The sequence below is a fragment of the Vulpes vulpes genome, chromosome 11, assembly GCF_048418805.1.
Source record: "Vulpes vulpes isolate BD-2025 chromosome 11, VulVul3, whole genome shotgun sequence".
Classification (NCBI taxonomy): domain Eukaryota; kingdom Metazoa; phylum Chordata; class Mammalia; order Carnivora; family Canidae; genus Vulpes; species Vulpes vulpes.
The window spans coordinates 62,775,091-62,798,566 of NC_132790.1; the positions used below are offsets into that span (position 1 = coordinate 62,775,091).

General features: G+C 52.8%; 2 protein-coding genes and 1 long non-coding RNA gene across 7 annotated transcripts in view; 2 read left to right on the forward strand and 1 right to left on the reverse strand.

Moving 5' to 3' along the window:
- Positions 1-7,300, forward strand: part of GASK1A (golgi associated kinase 1A) — a 54,294-nt gene extending 46,994 nt beyond the window's left edge. Inside the window, exons 3-5 of the mRNA XM_026000907.2 lie at positions 3,487-3,609; positions 5,392-5,495; positions 6,106-7,300. Coding sequence (XP_025856692.1) covers positions 3,487-3,609; positions 5,392-5,495; positions 6,106-6,316 — 438 coding nt within the window. The 3' untranslated portion in view covers positions 6,317-7,300. The remainder of the gene's footprint in view (positions 1-3,486; positions 3,610-5,391; positions 5,496-6,105) is intronic.
- Positions 7,301-7,814: 514 nt separating this feature from the next.
- On the forward strand, positions 7,815-12,127 carry LOC140594449 (uncharacterized). Its single transcript, XR_011995241.1, has 2 exons — positions 7,815-7,969; positions 10,338-12,127. It is a non-coding gene; the product is annotated as an uncharacterized lncRNA (long non-coding RNA).
- A 3,697-nt stretch (positions 12,128-15,824) lies between these two features.
- POMGNT2 (protein O-linked mannose N-acetylglucosaminyltransferase 2 (beta 1,4-)) overlaps positions 15,825-23,476 on the reverse strand; it is a 142,922-nt gene continuing 135,270 nt past the window's right edge. For all 5 annotated transcript variants that reach the window (XM_072726596.1, XM_072726594.1, XM_072726593.1 and 2 more), the window contains one exon: positions 15,825-18,113. In XM_072726596.1, coding sequence (XP_072582697.1) covers positions 16,285-18,027 — 1,743 coding nt within the window. In that variant the 5' untranslated portion in view covers positions 18,028-18,113 and the 3' untranslated portion in view covers positions 15,825-16,284. The remainder of the gene's footprint in view (positions 18,114-23,476) is intronic.

The following is a 23,476-nucleotide window of genomic DNA, read 5'->3' on the forward strand; positions in this document are numbered from 1 at the left end:
TGTCTAGTTTTGTGAGGTTGACTGAACCATAGTTATTTTCTTGTTTGTGTTGGAGGAGATCAGTTTTGTATTTCTTCAGAACATATGTGAATTTTCCTACAAAGGAATATGGAAATGGAGCTTGACCTCTTACTGGTCAGCACTGAGCTGGGCTGAGTAGACTGGGGGTGGCTTTGATGAGTGCTATATCCTGGAGGTGACAGATTTTCCCCCACATCCCCATTTGTAGAGAGGGGTGGCTGCCAGTGGGCAGAGGGAGGCAGGATGGTGGTGTTGGCTCTGGTTGGCTGAGCAATAACCACAGAAGAGAGACATGGACCATCCAAACACCACCATGCCTGTTGCTGCCTCAGATGTCATGGAGGATGACAGAGCCCAACTCTGTTGAGGCCACGTAAGGTCGTCTTCTTGTTCTTCCCCATCCTCCTCCATAATTTTGAAAGCGATTCACTAGCCTTAATTAGCAAGAGTGAGACCAAAGTAATTAAGCTCAAGAAGAGTAATGATGGAGACCTCATTTGACTTCTGTAACTAGCTCACCCTTCCTGATCTTCAGGGAGGCACAGCAAGATAACACAGAGAGCTGGGCCTCAAGCCAGGCAGGCATTGGTTCAAATCCCAGCTATATTAATTTTGCATTTATGACATTAGGTATGTCTGGGGCCAGTGTTCCCGTGCGTAAAATGTGATAATAGTGTCTCCCTTGCAAAGGTTCAGTGAGGAGTGAATGAGCTAGAGGTGGACAGCAGTGATCATGATGGTGGTCATGTGAGTCATGTTTGGTTTTGACACCAATTCTCCACCACCAACTGAGTGTCCCACAATTCAATTCTGACACTGCCTACCTGTAGTCAGTGTCAGATCCCACAAGTTAAGGGGCTCAGTCCTACAAGACTGTCCTACTTCAGAAACCAGTCAAAAGTCCTGTGCTACTTACACTTCTGACCAACTGGCTATAAGTGAAAGGTTCTCATGACTTCTCCTCAGGTTGGATCATTTGCTAGAATGGCTGACAGAGCTTAGGAAAATAGTTGCATGCATAGGTTTGTTATGAAGGATACAAAGGAACGTCCTGGTGAACAGGTATATCAGGTAAGGTCCAGAAGGGTCCCAAGCACAGAAGGTATCTCTGCCTCTAGAGCTGGGATGCGCCACCCTCCTGACACATGGATGTGTTGACCAGCCCAGAAGTGCTCCAAATCTCATTGTTCTTGTTTTTATAATCCAATCTCCAGCTCTCCTACCCTTCCTGGAGGGAAGTTCCTATCCTCTCTCCACTTGCCTTTCTGGTGACCAGCCCCCATTCTGAAGTTATCTGGGGCTCCCCTGAGTCATCTCATCAGCATAAACACAGATCAAAGAGGCTCATTATGAATCACTGGAAAATGCAAAGGTTTTAAGAGCTCTGCACCAAGATCGGGGACAGAGACCAAATATATCTCTGATTATACCACATCATCATCATCTCTGAGGGAGAGACACTGTCATTGCTTTATCAGATTAATAAGACCGCTGCATTTGCAGCAAGCCTGTGGCTGCTCTGCATCATCACCACTGTGGGGGAGGGAAGTGCCCCAGCTCCGGCCAGAGCTGAACCATGTGGTGGAGCAGAATCACAGAAGGTTCCTGAGGACTTAGGAAACAGACCTTTTCTTTCTGTGGGGTTCATCACCAGCTTGGTGCCATTTGGCTTCCTGCTTCCCCCTCCCTGACTCTCACTCTCCTCCACCCTGCCTCTATCCACTCTGTCCCCATGGTCTGGACAGTTGGCCCAACCAGAGTATGTTACCTGGAGCTGATTCCTAGATTCACAGGCTGGCACCTACCTCTCCAGTGGTGTTCCCAGGCTTCCTACATCAAACTATTTGCAGGCCATTCTGCAAAGGTGGGACCTGGGTCTCCATTCTGGGTCTTCCACACACAAGGCTCTTTCAGACACTGACCTTTGCACTGAGAGTTAGCACCTGTGTGACTCATCATCCCCATTGGTAGAGTGCAGGGGTCCCTGAGCCCTCCCTCCCATGTGACCCTGACACCACCTGGGGATTTAAGATGACTCAAACCCTGGGCCCCACCACCCAGGTGGATCTGGAAACCTTCCTAGGATTTGGGCAAATCCCAGGCAGCAGACTCCTATTTCACATGCCTTGGTTTGTCCCTCACCAAACCTGAACTCAAAGCTCAGCCTATTCCCCCGAAGCCAGCAAGTATTTCACAAGGGTGGTAACTTCACTGGAGCATAGAGGGGGTCATGGAGGCCACACCCACACCCTCAGCCTCCTGCTGCTCCCTGCTTCACTCTCTCCTCCTCTCCCCTCTCTCCTCCCCCTCCCACAGCAACAAATGGATTTTTCCTCTTGTCCCAAGCAAAGCGAGTCCTCCCACACCCAGACCTCTGGAGATCTCACCTTCTGTCATTAGCACTCATCAAGGTACTGTATCAAACCAAATTTCCTTCCTGTGAGAAGGGCACACCTCCTCCCTGTAAGTGCACCCACTCTATAAGTGATGGGCACTCCCAGCTGCCCCCAACCTCACCCCCTCTCTCATCCACCTCCTAGCACAGCCCAACCTTCCCCCCCCCCCACATCCCCCTTGGACCTATCCCTTTCTGTCTTTTCCCTACAGCAAAACCCTCCCTCTCCCCAAGAGGACTCTCCCACTTCTGTTTGTAGGCCTCTCCGTGCTGGACGTCTTTGCTTTTGATGCACATGGCAGATGACCTCCTCGTGTAGGTCAGGCCTGGGGTGGGTCCGTGTTTCTATCTTAATTCCTGACTTGCAGGCTACAACTCCTTCCTTCTGAAGAAAGCTCCTGGAAGCAGGTGAGTGGGATATATTATGATGATTCTGTGACACTCTAGTATGTCACGTATGTCATCCATATGTGTGTTTGTAGGGGGTGGGAGGCAGAGCTCCTCAGAATTGACCCCACATCATGCTTGAGAATTCCTACTTGAGGCATCCAGTGTAAAATGAGCCTGTAAGGGGAAGGCCTTCCTCCCTCCCTGACTTTGATTCAGGCTGAGCTGCAGGGCGGAAGAGCTGTCCACTCAGGAGCTGTCTAGACGGTCATTAAAGCATTTTTACTTCCAAAGAAGGGAGGAGTCTCTGCTGTAGCATTTGCTGCTTAAAGAAAAAGTGGAGTCCTATGTGGATTTCCCCCGGTTGACAGATGGTCAGCACGGGGAGGCCCAGTGGCCTCAGGCCAGAGTTTGGGGCAGCTCCATAGAGGAAGTAGTGGGTACTGGTGGAAATCCATGCTGGCCTGAGGCATGTGAGCCAACAGCTTGGGGTGCAGAGCAAGCTGGCTGGGGAGCAGGGCAGAAGCTCCCTCACTGGCCAGACGCCAGCAGCCGGCCAACCAGCCCGCACAGCCACTGAGGATTGCCCCCAGTGTGGGGCCCCAGGAGCCAGGCCGCCTAGAGCTGGGCCTGGGGGAGGCAGGCCCCGTGCTGCACCCGTCACAGGCTGGGTGTCCTCCTAGGTGCACGACCGCCTAGATCGCTACTGCTGTGGTTTCGAGCCTGAGCCGTCAGACCCCTGCGTGGAAGAGAGGCTCCGAGAGAAGTGCCGGAACCCGGGTGAGCTGCGGCTGGTCCACATCCTGGTAGGTTCCCCCTGTCACCCAGACTCGGGTCTTCCTGTCTCCTTTGGAAGATGCTGCTTCTGGGTGGCAGAGATCACATGACACTGGGGGTTCCCAACTCTGTTCTTATTAGCAGTGGGAGCCTCTGTCTGAATAATGTTTCTAGGAAGCCCCAAGTGGGGCTTTGCAAATGTGATTGAGGCAGGACAACTCCACTGTCCCCTTGAGAGACTACAGGGAACCCCTAGGGCTCCCGGAAGCAGGTGTGTGAGCTGTGGGTCTTGGCATCAGCCCCCACCCTGCCAGCAAGTGTGGGAACTGGGGCCTGGGACGGGGAAGGGAGTTTCCAAGGCCACAGGGCTGGTCAGTGGCAGTGACAGGGCCCTATCCTGGGACCTGATGGCTAACAGGCTGGTGCAGATCTGAGAAACGCTCTGCTGCCTCCCGTTAAAAGTAGAGCCCGAGTGGGCTCTGAATAAATATATTCAGGAATGTTCTATGAACTGCTGCAGCTACTGTAGACTTGGGCATCCCACAACGTGAAGACAAGCGGGGTGGGAAGCGATGTGCCGAGGCCATCAGAGACAGGGGCTGGCAGGCAGAGCAGCCATGTCTCCTGCCCAAGGAGGGCTACTCTGTCCTCTCCTCCTGGTGAGTCCAATGTCCTCGATGCCTTGCCCTGGCCCATGGCTTGTGGAGCGGGTGGCTGTCATCATGGTGCCCCGGGCTGAGCTTCAGGCAGGCGACACCAGCCCAGAGGCCGGGGCTGCCTCGTGAAGCGGCTCCTGTCCTCAGAGCCCGCTCTCCTCTTCCCTGGTAAAAGGCAGTTCCCTGCGGGGGGTGGGGGGGGAGACCGCACTTACAGCTGTCATTTACCCCGGGGGCAGCCACGTCACAGATCCCTTAGGACAGCAGTTCTCTGAGGATGGAGTCCTTAGGCTTCAAGAGATAGATGATCCCCGAAGTGTACAGAGGGGCAAGGGGCGAGGGGGAGAAGAGACAGAGGGAAAGCTAGGGTCCTGGAGGCAGAAGTGCCCAAGATAAGCCTCTCAGGTGATGGAGGGAATTACGGGAAGATATCATGGAATCCCGGAGAATACAGGAATGGGGTGCACGGGGTGGGCGTAGGGAGCAGAAGACATGGCCTCTCATTCCCAGCCACACCGTATTTTTAAAAAGGCTAAGGTATTCTCTTTTGCTGGTTCTAGTGTTGAAAGGGTTTAGGAGTCACAAAACTCTCCCGTGGGGATAGAGTGTGCTGCCTGAGGCTAGAAGGCATCGTGCATTCTTGGTGACACTGGGCCATGTGTGGGGCACAGGCGCCAGCGGCACAGAGTGGGTGAGCGTGCATGTGAGCAGGCGTGCCTGCGCAAGTCCTGAGGCCATGACCTGAGGGGTAGGTTCCCTCTGCGCCTGCCGGTTCTCCCCTGTGCTCATCACCCCGTCAGCCCCCAGAACAGGAACGAGCCCTCTGCTCTGCAGTTTCATAGGACATGGCTTGGCAGTACTGGTCCAGGTCGGAACTAACCCGCTACTTAATAGCTGTGTGACTGTGTGCAAATTACTTGAGTTCTTTATGCCCCTGATTCTGTAAAAGGAAGCTGATCCTAATGGCTCCCTTCCGAGGTTGCTGGAAGGATTCACTGAGATGGTGCCTGGAAGCACTGAGCACAGCACTGCCATAAAGATTACAGCTCACATGGGGAACATCTGGGCAGGTAGCGGGGTGGATTGTGGGACTGTCAGCTCTGGGCCTCCCAAGCCACTAACCCACCTCTGTCCCTGTTCATTTTCTTCCCTGAGGTCCGGAGCGGTGATCCATCCCATCTGGTCTACATCGATAATGCCGGCAACCTTCAGCATCCTGAGGACAAGCTGAACTTCCGGCTGCTGGAGGGCCTCAATGGGTGAGGGTCAGTGGGGTTGGATGAGGGTTCGGAGACTGAGGCCTGATGGCTCTGCCATAGACCATGGGGCCTTTAATCATGGCTTCTGAGCAGTCCACAGTCTATTAGACAAAAGCTGCTGGATCTGAGCCTCAGAAGGGGATGGGGAGCCCTGGGAAATTTCGCTGAGGGGACACAGCCAGCAGGCACCCGCAGTATCCAGAGGGCCTCCTGGCACTGCAGAGCGCTGGCAGCCTGCTAGGGTCTGGGAAAGCTAGCCCTTCCCCTGGCCCTGAGGAGGAGCCGGCCTGGGGAGCCTACCTTCCCTGCTCACTCATGGCAGGCAGCTCAGCCTTCTTAGGGCTCCTCCTAAGCAGAGTTGACTCCTCCAGCTTCTCTGTGGGCCGGGACCCAGCCAAAAGCTCTAGTCCCTGCCTGCTTTCCCAGCAGAGTAGGTGGAAGGGCTCTCTGACAACGAGTCAGCAGGCACGCCCCGAGCACTCTGCAGGACGACTTTGCCAGGGTTTGCCAGCTGTGCTATTTCTGGCCATCTGGCTTCACCTGTCCTGGAAATTTTCTGAGATAACTTGCTTTTCCTTTCTGTTATGGGGCTCGGGGGCCCTTCCTCCAGGTTTCCTGAGTCTGTCGTGCAGGTTCTTGCATCAGGGTGTCTACACAACATGCTGCTCAAGTCCCTGCGGATGGACCCCGTGTTCTGGGAAAGTCAAGGCGGGAGGCAGGGACTGAAGCAGGCTCTGCAGACCCTGGAGCGGCGAGGACAGGTGCTGCTGGAGCACATTCGGAAGCACAACCTGACACTGTTCAAGGATGAGGCCTCGTGAACTCCTCCACTGCCCAGGCAAGGCTCTCGCCCTGCTGGCGGGGTGCCTCCCAACACAACCTGACTGGATGAGCATTCATCCTGGTGGCTACATTCTCTGGGTTCCTCCAACCTGAAGACAAGCGGGGAAAGCCAGAAGAAACCAGAGGATACCATGGATGTCCCAGGTGTCCCACCTGCGTGGGATGGTGAAGGTGGTTGTGGGTATTGGGTTTTCAACCTTACCACAATCTTTTCTGCCTTTTCAGCTCTGGCTATTCACTCCCTTGCACCAATAAATATATTCAAGAATGAATATGAACTGCTCCAGATACTGTGAACTTGTGCATCCCACATGCATATGTAGAGTAGATGTGTTGTGTAGAGTATATGTGTGAAGTTTCCCTCTGAAGATACCAAGCCAGAGTCTTGTCAGGAGGCAAGGCCCCAAGCTTCCAGCAAGCACTTCTGTGTCTTGACGTGAACAGGTCTGCTCCGCACAGAACGGTGGATGCATAAACAGTGTGTGGCCCCGCCCAGCCTGTCCAGTGCATGTCAACCAGCCATGGCACAGGAGGACAGGCCATGCGCTCTGCTCAGCCCACTCAGCACTGTCTCCAGCGCTGCCCTCGGCACTGGCATCTTCCTCCTCTGGGGCTGTAGGGGGTGGAGAGAGGCTCCAAACCCAGCTCTTCCCAAGTCCTCAGGACTCCAGGATTGAGCCCACTCTCCTGGGCTGCCTCTCAGCCCAGAGCGGCTCCGGCTCGGGGGCACAGGCCTCTCACTGCACTACTCCTCAGCAGGTATCCCTGCACTCCCTACCTTCTGCCTCAGAAGGTCTTTCTAAATATATGTACCCTGAAGATTTTTTCTCTTTGATTTTCAGAGGACTGGACTTGAACGAAGGAGCTCTGGGTTCAGATCTGGCCTTGGCCACTTTATGGTTAGCAAATGACAAATGTTTATTGAGCACCCACCATAATAACAAGTAACATTTACTGAGTGACGACTGTGTGCCAGGCACTGTGACAGTGGTTTACATGGATCACAGCATTTCCCCTCACCACAACCTGATGGGTAGGTGGGATTATTAGCATCTCCACTGTAGAGATGAGGCACAGAGGGGTTAAGTTGTTCAAAGGTACCCAGCTCGTAGGTGGAAGGGCCCAAATTCAAACCCAGGCAACAGTTGTGCTAGCATGTTTTGAGCCCAGGCCCATGACGAAAAGGTGCGCCCACTGCCCTCCCCAGTCATCACTCCAATAGCTTTTCCTCCTCTAGACCCTATGGATTCAGAGCTGATGACCAGGCAGTGCCGATTCCCTGGAACAGAGCAGCACACTTGGACCCTGGCAAGCAGTCACAGGCACCTGGCTCTCTGCCCATTGCTCTTGGCCTGTTAAGTCTGCTCAGTCTCTCAACTGTGTCTTGCCTGTGAACTCGAAACTTTCTCCACTTTCTATCCTTTTCAAAGAACACCCTCAGCCACATTCTGTGCTGCTTGCCCTCTCCTCCCCCAGCCATTGCCCCTGGAATGAGAAGGATGTGCCGAGTGAAGCTGACAGCTGGGGGAGATGGATTAGGACCCTCCCATCAACCTTAAGAAGCTTCGAAGGCAAGAGCCATGAAGGGTCTGCAGTGCAGGGGTCTGCTCACCTGCGTGCCGCAGGGTCTGGTAAGGCCATCAAAATCACCAGCCACCATGCTGCCTGACTGACCTCACCCCAGGCCCGACCGTTTCTTTGTACTTCATCCCAAAAGAGCTGTTCCAAGGAAAATGATGGTGTTTCCAAAGGGGAGTGGCTAATGTTAGGAACGGAGGTTCACAGCTCTCTAGATGCAATCCCAGCAAGCTCCAAGCTCTGAAAATCAGAAGCCTCACTGATATTCCTGCAGTGAGATGTATTAATATTCACAGAGTGGGACAGGGGTACTGAATATCAGTGTGTTCAGTTATTGAGTGTAACCTCAGATCCTGCTGAGAGTGTTGCACAATTCATGGTATAACTACCATATTACATTTCTATATCTGAAAAATTCAGAATTCAGAATGACCTCTGGCCTCCAGGGTTTGGTTATGGGAGTCTAGGCCTGTGAGAACTAATTTATTACAAACCAGGCATGGCGCTAAGGGGTTTATACAAGTGATTTCATGAATGTCTTAAGATAGTCCCAGCTACGTGATCCTCTGCAGATAGAGCAGCTCAGCTGGTGAAGGGGTGTGTTGCCCGAGCCCACACAGGTGGAGGCGCCAGAGTCTGCCCCTGAACCTGGGGAGCACCACCTGGCATGAAGTGAATACAGACAAAGGCCCAAACTGTGCCAAGAGCTTTACCATGTTCCTCATTGCAGACCTTCGAAATAACTCCAGGAGGTGGCATTACTGCTCCCACTTGACAGAACAGGAAACTGAGGCTCAGGGAGGTTGACCCAAGGTCACTGGTCACAACCGATGAGGCTGGGATTTGAACCCAGGCCCATTTAACTCCAGAGCCCCTGCCCCCACCACTGTAACATCCTTCCTTCCTTCCCTTCATTCATTCACTCGTTTGGTAAATTTTACTGAGCAGATTTTCCACACAGAATAGAGAATCTGGAAGGAATCAGTGTGTGTGGCGCACTGTGTGGCCACATGTATCAGGCATTTGGAGATAGGTCGTTTTACCTATACCGTCTGGCCACCAGAGCGTGTGTCCGGGCATCCTGTTGGTGAGCAAGGTCCCTGTAACCAGGGATATGGGAAATGAGAGGGCAGCACGGGGGCAGGAGGGAGTCAGAGAACTCTACCTCAGTGTGTGGGGGTCGGCACAAGATGTGGGAGGCGGAACCTCTGCAGACACTCAGAGACAGTTTCCCCTTGGCCAGGGCCTTCAGATAAGTGAACCCCTGAGACGCACCCTACACTCCCCATTTGTGGCCCCCTGAAGTCAAGAGCTGCCTCTCCACGGACACTGGCCTTTCTTCTCTTCACACCTGCCCCTCCACTGCCCCAGGCCCCTTCAGTGGGGAGGAGGCTCAGGGGGCAGGAGGAGGATGGGTTTCTTACATGGCTCCAAGGGTGTCTTCCTCTTCCGCCCCTCACGCCCTCCTCTTGGCTTCCCTGGCCCTCCTTGCCTCCCCGGGCCTCTCCTGGCTCACCTCGGGTTCTGCTTAGCACTGCTTAGGGGATGCCTATTTGGGAGTGGGATCTGGAAGGGCATTTGGGTATAGGGGCCTTTGGCTCAAGAGGTGGGATGACCTCCTCAACCCCTGGTGTTGTCCAACCGAAGAGAGAAGAGTCACTAAGCCTCCAAGGAAGTGGACCAGAGCGGGAGGCATCTCTAAGTAGAAGGCCGGGTTCCACACAGCTCACCCAACAGCAGGGCTGAGTTCACGTTCTGCAGGAAAATAGCATGGGGGGGGGGGTACGAAGTGGGGGGGTCGCAAGTCAGTGCTGGCAATGGGCTAGGGCATGCTGGACGGCAGGTCCACCCCGGGAGGCCTCAGGGCTGCGGAGGCAACACCCAGCAAGGAGACACACACGGAGGTGCAGGGCTTTGATTGCAGGGGTGCGGGGGGAGGGGGCAGCCTCCAAGATGAACCAGTGGGGAAGGCGGCACATGAGAGGGGTGCCCTGAGGATGCTCCCTGCATTGGTGTCTACAGCTCCACTGTAGGACTTAGCTCATACGTGATTTCTGGGGAGCGTCCACCCTACCCTGGAGGGCAGCAGAGGCAGGGTGTCTTCTGGAGGGTTCTTAGTGCAGGTGGTGGAGGGAAGTACAGGTCCAGGGCACCTCACGCACAGTAGAGCCACAGGAGACAAGATAAGTGAAGTCACTTAAAGCTGATGGGGGTGAGAATGTGGATTTTTTCTTTTTTAATTGATGAGAGACAGAGAGAGGCAGAGACATAGGCAGAGGGAGAAGCAGGCTCCCCATGAGACTTGATCCCAGGACCCAGGGATCACGACCTAAGCCAAAGGCAGACACTCAACCACTAAGCCACCCAGGAGCCCTGAGAATATGAATTTTTATGAAGTTTCTTGTGTGTGTGTCTCCCCAGCATCATTTACCAGAGGATCATTTGCACCCAGACCCCGCAAAACATCAAGGAATGAAGGGCCGTCCCTCCATGTGTCCGGGTGAGGGACACTGAGCATGACCGGGGAGGCTACTACATGAAGGCAGGTCCAGCGGCAACTGCTTCTTGCACATCTGAGTGCCTTGTGCCTTGTTCTAGTGACTGCAGCCTTCATTTAAAACACACGCACTCACACACGGGGTGGGAAGACCCCCAGGCACCCCGATAACTTCCCTGCCCGGAAGGACTGGATGCATTGCTTCTCTGCCCTGCACCCTTGGCAGCTCTGTCGCCACACGAAGTCACATCTAGTCCTGGTGGGTGACACGACGGATGTGGGATGGGGACAGGATCTTCCAACCTCTGCCCACCCTCCCTAGGGAGGCTCCCTTGCACTGCCCAGGCGGCAAGCCTCAAGTGCCCTTATACAGCGCCCCCCCCCCCCCCCGGGGAGATCCCACCACCGGGGGGGGGGGGGGCACTCATGGGATGGCTGGAAGGGGTGAGGCGGAGGACGTCTTCTTGCACCAGCTCTGGGATGGCTGAGGTGGCTGTGATGGTGGCAGCAGCTGTGTCAGAGACCGTGGCATCCTGAGCCTTGGACGCCAGCTCAGCTTCTGGCTCCTGAAGCCTCCAAGGCTGGGCAGTTCTCAGAACTGCTCCTCAAGGCCCAGCCCGGAGCCCACACCTCTCATCCTCCCAAGGGTTTTTTGCCTTTCCGTTTTGGCATAATTATGAATTCACAGTAGCTGCAAAGACAGTACTGGGAGGTCCTGTGTAGCCTTCATCCAGTTTCCCCCAGTGGTGACATCACCCGTGATTATAGCACCAAAACCATGACCTTGACCTCGGTATACTGTGCATGCGTGGTTCTGCATCATTTTAGCACACGTAGATTCAATAACCACCACGATGACCAAGATACAGAACTGTCCCAGCGCCTCGAAGACCTCCCTCTGCTACCCCAATGCAGCCACACCCACCCCTTCCCTTGCTCCCACCCTCATCCCTGGCAGCCACATATCTGGTCTCCCTCTATAATTTTTGTCATTTGGAGAACGGTATCTAAAGGGAATCACACAGCATGTAAACTTTCGAGATTGGCTTTCTTCACTCATCGCAACACCCCTGAGATCCAGCCAAAGTGTTGCTTTAATCAACAGTCTGTGCCTTTTTGATTACTGTCCCTTTTTATTCTTTAGTATCGCATGGTACACAGGGACCACAGTTTGTTTACAAGTCACCCCCTGAAGGACATCTGGGTCATTTCCAGTTTTTGACTAATACAATGAAAGCTGCAATGAACATTCACGTACATTTTTGTGTGAAAAGACAATTTCATGGTAATATGTTTAGTTTCTTAAGAAACTTGCCAGACTATTCCCAGGCTACCATTTTACATTCTTAGCAGCAATGCATATGACAGATCCAGTTTCCCTGCATCTTTTCAGGCATTTGGTATTGTTCCTACTTCTTATTGTAGCTGAGGCCCACGTGAGGCATTCCTCCAACTGCGCCTCTGCATTGCCACTTGGAAAATGGGAGAATGGGGGGAGGGGGATTATTAACCTCGAGGTTATACAACAAACCTTCCAGGGATCCCTGGGTGGCACAGCGTTTTAGCGCCTGCCTTTGGCCCAGGGCACGATCCTGGAGATCCGGGATCAAATCCCGCATCGGGTTCCTGGTGCATGGAGCCTGTGTCTCTGCCTCTCTCTCTCTCTCTCTCTCTCTCTGTGACTATCATAAATAAATAAATTAAATACAACAAACCTTCCTCACCTCACATTTTCTATTAGTTGGAAAAAGGTGGTGTTGCCAAATATTCCACAATATTGCCAAATATTTGTTATATCAAATTCAAGATTGAGTGTTTTGTATTTTGTTTGCTAGACTTTAGCAGACCCTAGAAAAAGGCTGACCACACAGGGATGGCTGAGGATCACCTCTGAGGTGTTTGCTTTGGGCTGGGGTGTCCACATGTGGTCCCTTTCCAGGCCTCACACCGGCGTGCTGCCACCCTCCTCCAGCCAGTGAGGTGCCCTCGGAGCTGACTCATGGGGTGCAGAGGGAGCCACCGGTTATTGTGATGGGCTTCTGTCGGAGGAGCTGCCTGGGTACCCCAGCTCCCAGTTCCCAGGCTCCCCTGCCCTTATCTTCCCCCTGATTCTTCGGTGGGCTGTGTTAGGACACAGATTGAAAACAAACAGTATCAACAAAATGTTAACACTCTTAATGTTAAATGAGCTCTTAGAACTCCTACATAACAAAGAAACAATTCCTGCCTGCTAAATTTCCAAAGTTTAAAAAACTGCAAATATGGGGATGATGGAAATAATCTACATCTTGCAAGGGTGTGGGGTACAAAGAAGTAGGTATGAGTGACACTCAAGGAACTCTATACTGAAGACCTATGCGCTTCACCATAAATTAACTAAACATCAAAAGAAACATGATAGCAACAAAAAGCAGCAGCACGAGAAGAACTACTCCGCGCTGTCAGAGCTCCCTCAGGGCTGGGCTGCCGGGCATGGATCCAGGCTCCTGCCACTTAGCAAATGCTGTGTGTGGCCCGAGGACAGAGTATCAGTTTGTGAGTTCAGACAGTGGAATGTTCTACAGCCAACAAGAATCTTGTTTTCAAAGAGTAACCTTCAATGGCGTGGTAGTGTTCATGTTACACTGTTAAGAGGAAAAAAACCAACCAACCAACCGGGACTAGTTTCACAAGATTATAAATTTGTAAAAGGCGATTTGGCCACAGGCAGAAATCCACGGCTTCACTGAACCAATGAACCGTCCGCGGGTTCCTCTACATCGTGATCCACACACACAACCCCACCCCCCCCAGCCTCTAGCCGGTGGGCCGCCCGGGGCAGGAGCAGAGTACTGTCGGGGACAGGGCAGGGTGCGGAGCTAGTGTCTGGGGGACATGGCAGCCTAATGACCGGAGCTGGAGGAGACACACTGTTTTCCAGAAGAGCTGCCCCTGGAGCCGAGTTTTCCTTTTTGATTGAGGTCTAATGTATGAGGTACACATAGTAAAAGTATGTGAAGTGCACTAGCCTCGGGTGTAAGCTCATGATCGCCCACACGGACGGTCATCGTGCAGCCACCAGCCAGATCGAGACACTCCCGACCTCCCGGCTCCCTCCAGGCCGGCCCGCCCTGAGCCCCCCCCCCCCCCCCGGGGGGATTCTGACTTCTACCGCCAGAGACTGGTTCTCTTGTCCTGGCACTTCACGGAAATGCAATCGTACAGTGTATATGTTCTATCACTCAACACTGCGAGATTTACATTGTTGCCTGTCCCCATAGTTCATTCTTTAAAAAAAAAAAAGTGTGTCCTGGGGGCACCTGGGTGGCTCAGGAGGTTAAGGATCCCACTCTTGATTTCAGCTAAAGGGCTGAAATCATCTCAGGACTTGAGATGGAGCCCCACGTTGGGCTCTGTGCTCAGTGCAGAGTCGGCTTGGGATTCTCTCCCTGCCCCTCCTCATGCTCTCTCTAAATAAACAAATAAAACCTTAAAAAAAAAAAAACTGTTGTGTCCTTTGCACAGAATATATCTGTTGATGGAAATGTGAGTTTAGATTTTGGTTATCTAGAGCTGTGAATATTTTATACATGTGATGACATTGGCACCCATTTCTTCTGGATTTATATTTAGCAGTGGACTTGCTGAGATACAGGGTAGCCATGTATTCAGCCATAGAAGAAACCACCAAGTGGTTTCCAAGTAGTGTTACCCTCACACCAGCAGTGGGTGAGACTTCCTACAACTGAATCTTAATGTGTGGATCAACGTGGCACTCTGAGAAGATGGCAGATAGAGCAGTTAGGGACAAAGATATCCTGAGTAGAAGGAAGGTCATGGGAGCACCTGGTGACCATGAAAATGTGCCACTAAGATCTCCTGCTTTGAATCCACCACCAACTGGCACTGAGGCCATTCCTCCCACAGTCGCCCTCAGCCAGTGACCAGGCTACTCATCTCATAGACAACTTTGGCTGGAGAATTGTTCTGCTTCGTGAGACAATCTTAGAACTGAGCTACAGAGGGCAGCCCTGGTGGCTCAGCGGTTTAGTGCCACCTGCAGCTCAGGGTGTGATCCTGGAGACCCAGGATCGAGTCCCATGTCGGGCTCCCTGCATGGGGCCTGCTTCTCCCTTTGCCTGTCTCTGCCTCTCTCTCGCTCTGCGTCTCTCATGAATAAATAATAAAATCTTTAAAAAAAAAACAAACAAACTGAGCTACAGAGACTCCTGGGTGGCTTAGCAGTTGAGCATCTGCCTTTGGCTCAGGTTGTGATCCCAGAATCCTGGGACTGAGTCCCGCATTGGGCTCCCCATAGGGAGCCTGCTTCTCCCTCTGCCTATGTCTCTGCTTCTCTGTGTTTCTCATGAATAAATAAAATCTTAAAAAAAAAAAAAAAAAAACTGAGCTTGAGCCTGAGGCTCTACCTCCTAGACCCCCTTTCCAGCCTTCCTTCCCAGGAGTCAGACTTGCATCAGTGTCTCTCCTCTAGGGGCATATCTGATCTTGGGTTACCTTTCTAGCTCTGCTCCACAGAAGCCAGGCGACAGCGGACTGTCAGGTGTGCCATTCAGCAAAACTGCCAACAGTAAAACTGACCTCTGACAGATTAGCTACATCTGCACCGGCAGGGTCATGCGTGAACCCAAACATCTGGTAGGGGCACCAGAGCTGCAGATCCCCTTGAATGCACCGTCCCGGGAGCAGCCCTGGGAACCATGTTGTTTGAAAGACAATGGCTCCCTTGGGGCTTCTAAGCCAGTGGCCCCAACTACCAATAGGGGTCTTGTCTCATCACCCTTGAGCAGCAACTTGCAGAACAGGGCAAGAATGGCTCCCAGGCTGGTGTGAGGACTCCCCCTGAAGAAAAGAAGTGCTCAGTGATGTCCTGCTGAATGTCCTGCCCTGTGTCCTTCTAAGGGAACCTGATGCCAGGTGTGTAGCCTGTTGTGGTCTTGGGAGCCTGAATGTCCTCTTTAGCCTAAGAACACCACCTGGTGGACACTGCATTTCCTCACCATGGCCCTGTCCCCCCTGCTTCCAGACTTAAACCCCAATTAGATGGGAATGTGATATTCATCAGGCAGTCAAGATGAAATCCAACCAGTCCACATCACTTCATTGTCCTTGATGCTTTCCCATGGCCACATCTCCTCGGTTGACAGCTGAGATGAAAGAGCACGTGGGTACTGACTACCAGTCCCACTTGCAACTAACCAATAAAAAGACTTGCCCAAGAGACTCCTGGGTGGCTCAGTTCGTTAAGCATCTGGCTTCAGCTCAGGTCATGATCCCAGTGTCCTAGGGCTGAGCTCCATGTCAGGCTCCCTGCTCAGTAGGAAACCTGTTTCTCCCTCTCCCCCCTGCTCATGCTGTCTCTTGCTATCTCTTTCTCTCTCAAATAAAATCTTAAAAAAAAAAAAAAAGACCAAGACATTTAAAATCATTTAATGAATGTTGCAAACACAACTCCACTGTGCTACACGTGAATTTCATGATGATGGAAGCTGATGAACCACCCACCCAAGCGACCACATGACTTACTCACAGTTTCCAGACATCTGGACAGCAACCAGAAAGATTCAGTAGCGAACAGCATGATCACTCGGCCAGAGGCTCCTTAGTTTCCTTCTTCCTTCTCCCCCTAAGGACCTTCTGTGGAGTATGGATGCTCAGGCCGGGAGAAGGGGGTTGGGAGGATCCCAGTGTACCAGTGCAGAGTGCTGGGAACTCCACACTCCAGATACAGTAAGAAGACACAGGGGCACAAGCCTAGGGCAGCCTGCTCAATAAATAATTAATTCCCAGAAGCCACCACAGGGGGCTAGAGGGCCCAGGGACACTGAACTGGAGGAGCCACCCCCCACCCCCGGCCCGGCCATGGCACACTCGCTACGTATTGCACACCAGCACATCTGCAAAGGGTCCCAGGAGGGTCTTGTTGAAGATGCAGCGGACCCACACCAAGTAGGTAGTGAAAGGCTTGATGTTCTCAGTGAAGGTGTGGTTCTGCAGAGCCAGGATGTAAGGCACATAGGTGTTCTCCCCCTGCTCCTGGAGCCACACCTCGTACTTCACCTCCCTCACTTTCAGGTACTTGAGGTTCCATGGGATCTGCCAGGAGACGGTGAGGCGGGCCTCAGAGGCACCCTGCACGGACGCCTGGCACCGTGCCTCCCGAACCTTGCCTGGGTACAGGCCCACGGTCCACTTCTGCTTCCGTGGCCCTGGCCGGCCCTTCACCACACGCCGTACAGTCTGGATGAGGGATGGGATGTCCACCTTGGTGTCCTGGTAGATGCGGAAGAGCCACTCAGGGTTCCGGCAGCAGAGGTGACGAGGGACCTCACGGCTCTGTAGGATGCGGGCCTGCTCGGCCCGGTCCAGGTGAGTGATGCCCCCCTGGTCCCAGGGCCGCTCGGGATGCGTGACGGTGTTCTCCGGCATCATGTTGCGCCAGGCCACATACTGGAGGTCCATGCCAGGCAGCGTGGCCAGCGTCTTATAGGGGGTGTAGTGGTCAGGGTTGACGGCATAGGGGAAGAGCTCGACGACGGTGGCCCCACGCGGCAGGAAGAGGGCAGTGACCAGCTGGGCCCCATGCACGCTGACCAGCATGGAGGCGTTGCTGACCAGCCGCACGACATCGGCAAAGGCCTGGTCCTCCAGGGACACCGTCACCGTCTTCATCTGGAACTCCTGGGCCAGGGCCAACAGCAGCTCCGCCTCATTCAGGATGAGCCTGTTTTGGGTTCGGCTGAAGACCAAGATGTACTCCTCCCCGAGGGGAGCGCCCGCCTGGCTCACGTTCAGCTTCTCCATCATGAAGCGGGCGAACTGCCGGATCTCGTTGCCCGAGACGAGGATGTTGGCCTTGGGGCCCTGCGGCTGCACGAAGCCGTACTGGTACCAGGTGGTGACCTTGGAGAGGCCCACGAAGGCGTGGGAGAAGCACAGCAGCCGGCCCAGCGTCTTCAGCTGCGCGCGCAGGAGCGGCTGCTTCGGGCTGAGGAGCTTGTACAGGTCAAAGTGGGCGCCCTCGCTCCAGCCCTCCATGAAGAAGAGCCGGGCCTCGCGGGCCAGGCCGGGGAACTGCCTCAGCGTGTAGAAGAGCGGCAGCAGGTCGTCGTGGAAGACGTGCATCAGGTTGTCGGGGTTGAAGCGGTTGGCGACCAGGGCCACGTCGGGCACGAACACGGGCTTGGGCATGAAGCGCAGGGCGGTGGCCGGCAGCTCCACGAAGTTGAAGTACTGGGTGTTGTGGTCCTCCACGGTGGACAGGTCGAGCAGGGCCGGCTGGAAGCGCCGGGAGCCCAGGCTGGGCAGCATGACCGAGGCGTTGCCGTGGAAGAAGATGAACTCCTCGGCCTCGTTGGAGTAGCAGAGCCACTTGAAGCGGCAGACGCGGTCGGTGTGCGTGCGCCCGGTGCACACCATGTGCGTGCCGCCCTCGCTCAGGAGCTGCAGCGCCCGCGCGTACTCGGCCCTGGGCGCGGGGCCGGGCGCGGGGGCCTGGCGGCCGGCGGCCACCTCCTGCTCCAGCGCGGCCGCATGCTCCCGCAGCCGCACGTGCTTCCACAGGACGGCGGCCAGCACCGACACCAGGAGGGCGTTGAGCACCGCCGACAGGTGCATCCTGCCGCCCTGGGCCCTAGCGACAGGACCGCCCCCGGACAGCGCCTTCACCCATCCCTGCGGGCGCCCCGCGGAAGCGCAAGAGCCTGCGGGGGAGAAGGAAAGGAAGAGGTGGGCACAGGCGGTCCGCAGCCCCCGAGCCCCCGCAGCCCCCGGCAGCGCCCGGTCCCTGCGCCCCCTGCGCCCCCTGCGCCCCCTGCGCCGCCTGCGCCCCTGCGCGTGTTCGCTCCTCCCGGCCCCGCTGCCTCCGGCCCCGCTGCCTCCCCGGGCACTTCGGGCAGGGAGACGTCAGCAGAGAAAACCCAGTCAGAGGCTCGACAAGCACTCAGTGACCGGCCTCGCCCTCTTTACACCTACCTGCCAGGAGAAGAATGTGCTCAGCCAATTCCTGGTCCCGGGAGGAGCAAGGCAGGCAGGGAGGAGGGCTGCTCCAGCCAAGCCCAGCCTAGCTCGGAGCGCCCCCGCCCCCACCCCCACTCCCACCCCCAGTGTGTGAGTGAACCCAACACCCAGACATCTGGGCTGTGTAAGTGCTTATGTCACTCAAATCCCGTGGCTGTTTGTTATGAAGCACTGCTACAGCAAAAGCTAACCAACGGAGGGCCCATGATGACAGGCACAGGGCAAATCCTGCTACTGCAAGGTAAGGGCCTCTCCATACAGGGGCACAGACAGGACCGAAGGCCTGTGAGCGCTGTCTCCAGACTGTACACCAGGACCCCAGTGTCCCCTTCTGACGACACACAGCACGCACATGTGGGGGATATGGGGGAATGTCTGCTCTTGCTGAAAGCTCCTGTTCAGAAATCACTCCTGCTGGCTTTTCAATTCCCATGGAAGGATAGGTGGGTATTTGCCCCCTCCACCGCCCAGTAAAAGAACTGTATCTGATACACCTACAGGGGGGCCTGGCTGAGCTGTGGGCATTTGCTTCATTTTTCTGCACTACCCAGAAGAGTAATACACTTGCTCTGAAGCCCAGGACTGCTCAGATTTGAAGGCTCTCCCCTCGGCCCTCATAGGAGCAGCATGGGTACCACCTGGTGCCCAGCCAGCACTGCACTGGGGAGGGGCTAGCTTCTGCTTCTTGGTGTCTTGCAGCTTGTCTCTCCCTGCAGTCACAAAACTCAAAATGCAATCCTGCCCAGAAAGAGACAGTGGCTTAGGCTAGGTTCCCTCAGATGCAGAATCAGAGACAAGAGTTTGAGTCAAGAGCTTGGTAAATCATCCAAAGAATTGGGGGGAATTAAAAGGGAGAAGGAGTGAAGCCAATCAAAGCACATTAATGAGCAGGTCACTACTCTGAAGAAGCCGGGCTATTTGCCTCCCGACTCCCCTCCAGCACCCAGCTGAAGGCCATTCCTGGGGCACCGTCTCCTCCGGCCTACCCTCATCTAAGGGTTGAGCATGCACATTCATAAGTATGCATACTACCCTCTAAAACATTTCAAAGGAATTACTCTAGATATCATGTACTCCAGTGTTTCCTTTTCTAGTCCAATATTCTAAATTTGCTTTTAAAAGGAGGGCAGGGCATGTTCTTGATTTCACAACCTAACAGGGTTGGCAATTTACTCTTTAAAAATCCTGGTCTTGGGGCACCTGGGTGGCTCAGTCAGTTAGGCATCCGACTCTTGATTTCAGCTCAGGTCATTAGTGGTTGTGATTGAGCCCCGAATTGGGCTCTGTGCTGAGCATGGAGCCTGCTTAAGATTCTCTCTCCCCCTTCTTCTCCTGCCCCCACTCACACATTGGTGCTTACGCTCTCTTACTCCCTCCATCTAAAAAAAACAAAACTGGTCTAGATCACAGATTCTCTAACCTGGCTGGTTCTTGAAATCCCCAGACGCACTTGCTAAAACACCATGTATTTGTAGGCCCTAATCTAAGAGGTTCTGATTCAATAGTAGGTCTGGAGTATGGCTCAGGCATCTGCCATCTTTTGTTCCTCTGTTTCATTTTCACCATCTTCTTGCAGATTATTTGAATTCCATTTCTAACTATCGATAGTGTTTCTGAGTATATTTCTTGGTGCAGATTTTCTAGCGGTTGCTCTAGGCATCATACTGTGTATATGCAAACCAGCACAGTCTACTGGTAGTGACATTCCACCTCTCGAGCAAGTACAGAGACCTTATCTCCATCTGGGCTCTTTTATCCTCCTCCTTTATAATTATCTTCAACATTTCCTCTACATGCGTTAAAATCCGCATGAGAACACCTTATAATTTTTGTTTCAATTACCCAGTGTAATCTTCTCAAGAGGGAAAGGAGAGTCTGTTATAGTTACCCATATTTTTACTATTCCTGTTTTTCCTTCATCCCTGATGTTCCAGGTTTTCCTCCATTATCATTTCTCTGGAGAACTTCCTTTGGTCATCATTTTAGGGAAGTTTGCTGAGAACAAGTTCTCTTAGTTTTCCTTCGGGTGAAGAAAATGCCCTGATTTCACCTTCATTCCTACAGGATATTTTCACTGGGACAGAACTTTGGGGTGACAGTGCTTCCTCTCAGTACATGGAAGCTGAGGCCTCCCTCTGGCCGCCATGTTTCTGATGAGGAATCTGCTGTATCTGAACACCGTTCCCCTGGACATAATGGGTCCTTCCTCTCATGTGGCTCTGAAGAGTGTTTGCCTACTTTTTAGAAGCCTGGTTATCAGGTGTCCTGGTGTGGGTTTCTCTGAGTTTACCCTGTGAGGGAAGGTTTCACTCACCTTTGAATCTATAGGTTTATACCTCTCACCAAATTTGGGAAACTTTCAGCCATTGTTTCTCTAAATACTTTTTCAGCCTCCAGGTATATGAATGCTAAATTTAAAAAATATATATTGTCCTATAGGTCAATAGGCTCTGCTCAACTTTTTCCCCTAATTTTCTCCCTGTTGTTTAGATTGGATAAACAATCCAATGTGTTTGTTTCATGTTTACTGATTCTTTCTTTTGTGATCTCCATTCTTCTACTGGTCCATCCAGTGATGTTTTAATTTTGGTTACTACATTTTTCAGTTCTCAAATCTCCATTTAGTTCTTTACACCTTTTCTTTCTTTGCTGAGCCTTAGCCTTGAGCTTATATTAAGTCTTCCATTTCAGCAGGGTTTTGCAAGAATCATGCTGGTGGGAGAAGGGGGAGCAACTGACTCATTATCTTTGGGTGGGAGGAAATTCACACTTCCTGTTCAGCCTCCACCAACAGCATCCTGGCAGGGATGGTGAGAGACTCTGCATACCCACTGATTAGGGGTGGAAATCTAGTTCCTCAGTAGGTCAGGAGGGGTGCCTCATCACCACTGGGTGGGGGTGAAAGTCTAGGCTCCACTGACATCTCAAGGAGACTGTGGGGTGAGGGGACATCTTGTTACCTCTGGGTGGTGGTGGGGGGAGGTTGGGTGCTGAAAGGGGGGGCACCTGGTTGGTTACCACAAAGCAAGGATGGACATCTAAGCTACCGATTTGGCCTTTATTAAAGCTGAGAGGGAGGGGAGAAGCAGTTTTCCTCGTGTTTTACAGGAATAGGGTGCTACTGTCAAAAAGGTTTTGTGAGGCTGCTCCTTTTCCAGTCCTTTGATGAATGAGAGTGAGCTTTCTTTGGGGCTTTTTCTGGTCTCTGCTCACTGGCAATTCTGGGTTGTGGGCTTCTTTAGCACCCAGTCTAGGGTGTAGAGGAGACAAAAGAAAAACCCAAGAACTCACCACTGTTGTTCCACATTCTTCTACCTTTCAGTCTTTGCATGTTTTATACGTAACGTCCTGTGTTTTTAGCTGTATTTGTGCATGGTGCATGGACAGGGATAAATGTGTCTGCTCCATTTTGACCAGAACCCAAAGTCTCCTTGGTGTCTGCTTTTTTACCAAGCTCCCAGGTGCTTCTGGGGTACAGCCACATTTGAGAAAAAGCAAGAAGAGGCTCTGAACCAAAGAACCAAACCATGGGGCAGCCTGGTGGATCAACAGTTTAGTGCCACCTTCAGCCCAGGGTGTGATCCTGGAGACCTGGGATCAAGTCCCACGTCGGGCTCCCTGCATGGAGCCTGCTTCTCCCTCTGCCTGTGTCTCCTCTCTCTCTCTCTCTCTCTCTCTGTCTCTCATGAATAAATAAATAAATCTTAAAAAAAAAAAAAAAAGAACCAAGCCATGAGTGCCAGGAGCCCCCAAAGTCTTAACTCATTCCTGCATCAATTCAAAATTATAAGTCTAAAGTCTCATCACCATGGGATATGGTGAACTAGGGCTTCCTGAAACCTTGGGTACCTAGTGGTTTGCAGACCCTGATCCTGGGGGCTGTTAAGGCTAGTGGTCAGCAACAAGGACATGCGGCCAGCGTCTTGGACCTCCATTTATCTCAAAACAAAACCAAGCACCTTTAATTTCTTATATTCAAGGGTATTATAGTGGGTTGAATAATGCCCCCCCCCAAAATTCATGTCTACCCAGAACCTCAGAATGTGACATTATTTGAAAATAGGGTCTTTACACATAATTAGTTAAGGATCTTGAGATGAGATCATAATGGATTAGTGTGGGCCCTAAATGTAATGAAAGTGTCCCTACAAAAAACAGGAAAGGACCCAGAGGAACAGAGAAGGTGGCCACATGAAGACAAAGAAGACTCAAATGATGTAGCTGTAAATCAAAGACCACTCATGATTACCAGGAACCATCAGAAGCTAAAAAGACGCAAGAAAGGATTCTCTCCTACAGCTTTCAAAGGGAACATGGTCCTGTCAATACCTTTATTTTAGATTTCTGTCCTCCAAGAACTGTGCAAGAATAAATTTCTGTCAGGTTAAGCCACCACATTTGTGGTTAAATTAGTTGCAGCAGCCCTAGGAAACTCATACAAGTACCACAAAAATTTATTTTAAAATGGGGTTCTTTGCTCTTAGGAGGGAATTCCACTATTAGGTTAATAACCACTAAGCAAGTCATCCTCATTTTAGGGAGGTGAGGAATTTGCCTCATATCACCCAGCAAGTCTATGACATGGTCAGGATTAAAAATGGAGGTACCCTGGTGGCTCAGCAGTTGAGTGTGTCTGCCTTTGGCTCAAGGCGTAATCCCAGTCCAGGGATCGAGTCCCACATCAGGCTCCCTGGAAGGAGTCTCTTCTCCCTCTATCTCTGCCTCTCTCTGTGTGTCTCTCATGAATGAATAAATAAATAAAATCTTAAAAAAAATAAAAATAAAAATGAAGGTGCCCAAATGTGCTGGTGAGTACTACCTTCTGCAGGCTGGGGGGGAGCAGCAGGGCAGGTGCAGGCCTGGCTGGGCAGCATCTGAGCTCAGATTCTGGATAAGGGAGCCGGCCCCCAGCCTCTCAGCTTCTCTGTCCTACAGCCTCCCTCTAGGGTCCAGCTGGGTCTGATATGGATAAGCCACTCTGAACCCCCCTGGGCAACTCTGCTGGGAAGGGCAGCCCCATTCCACCCCCAGCAGCCTCCTCTGCCCA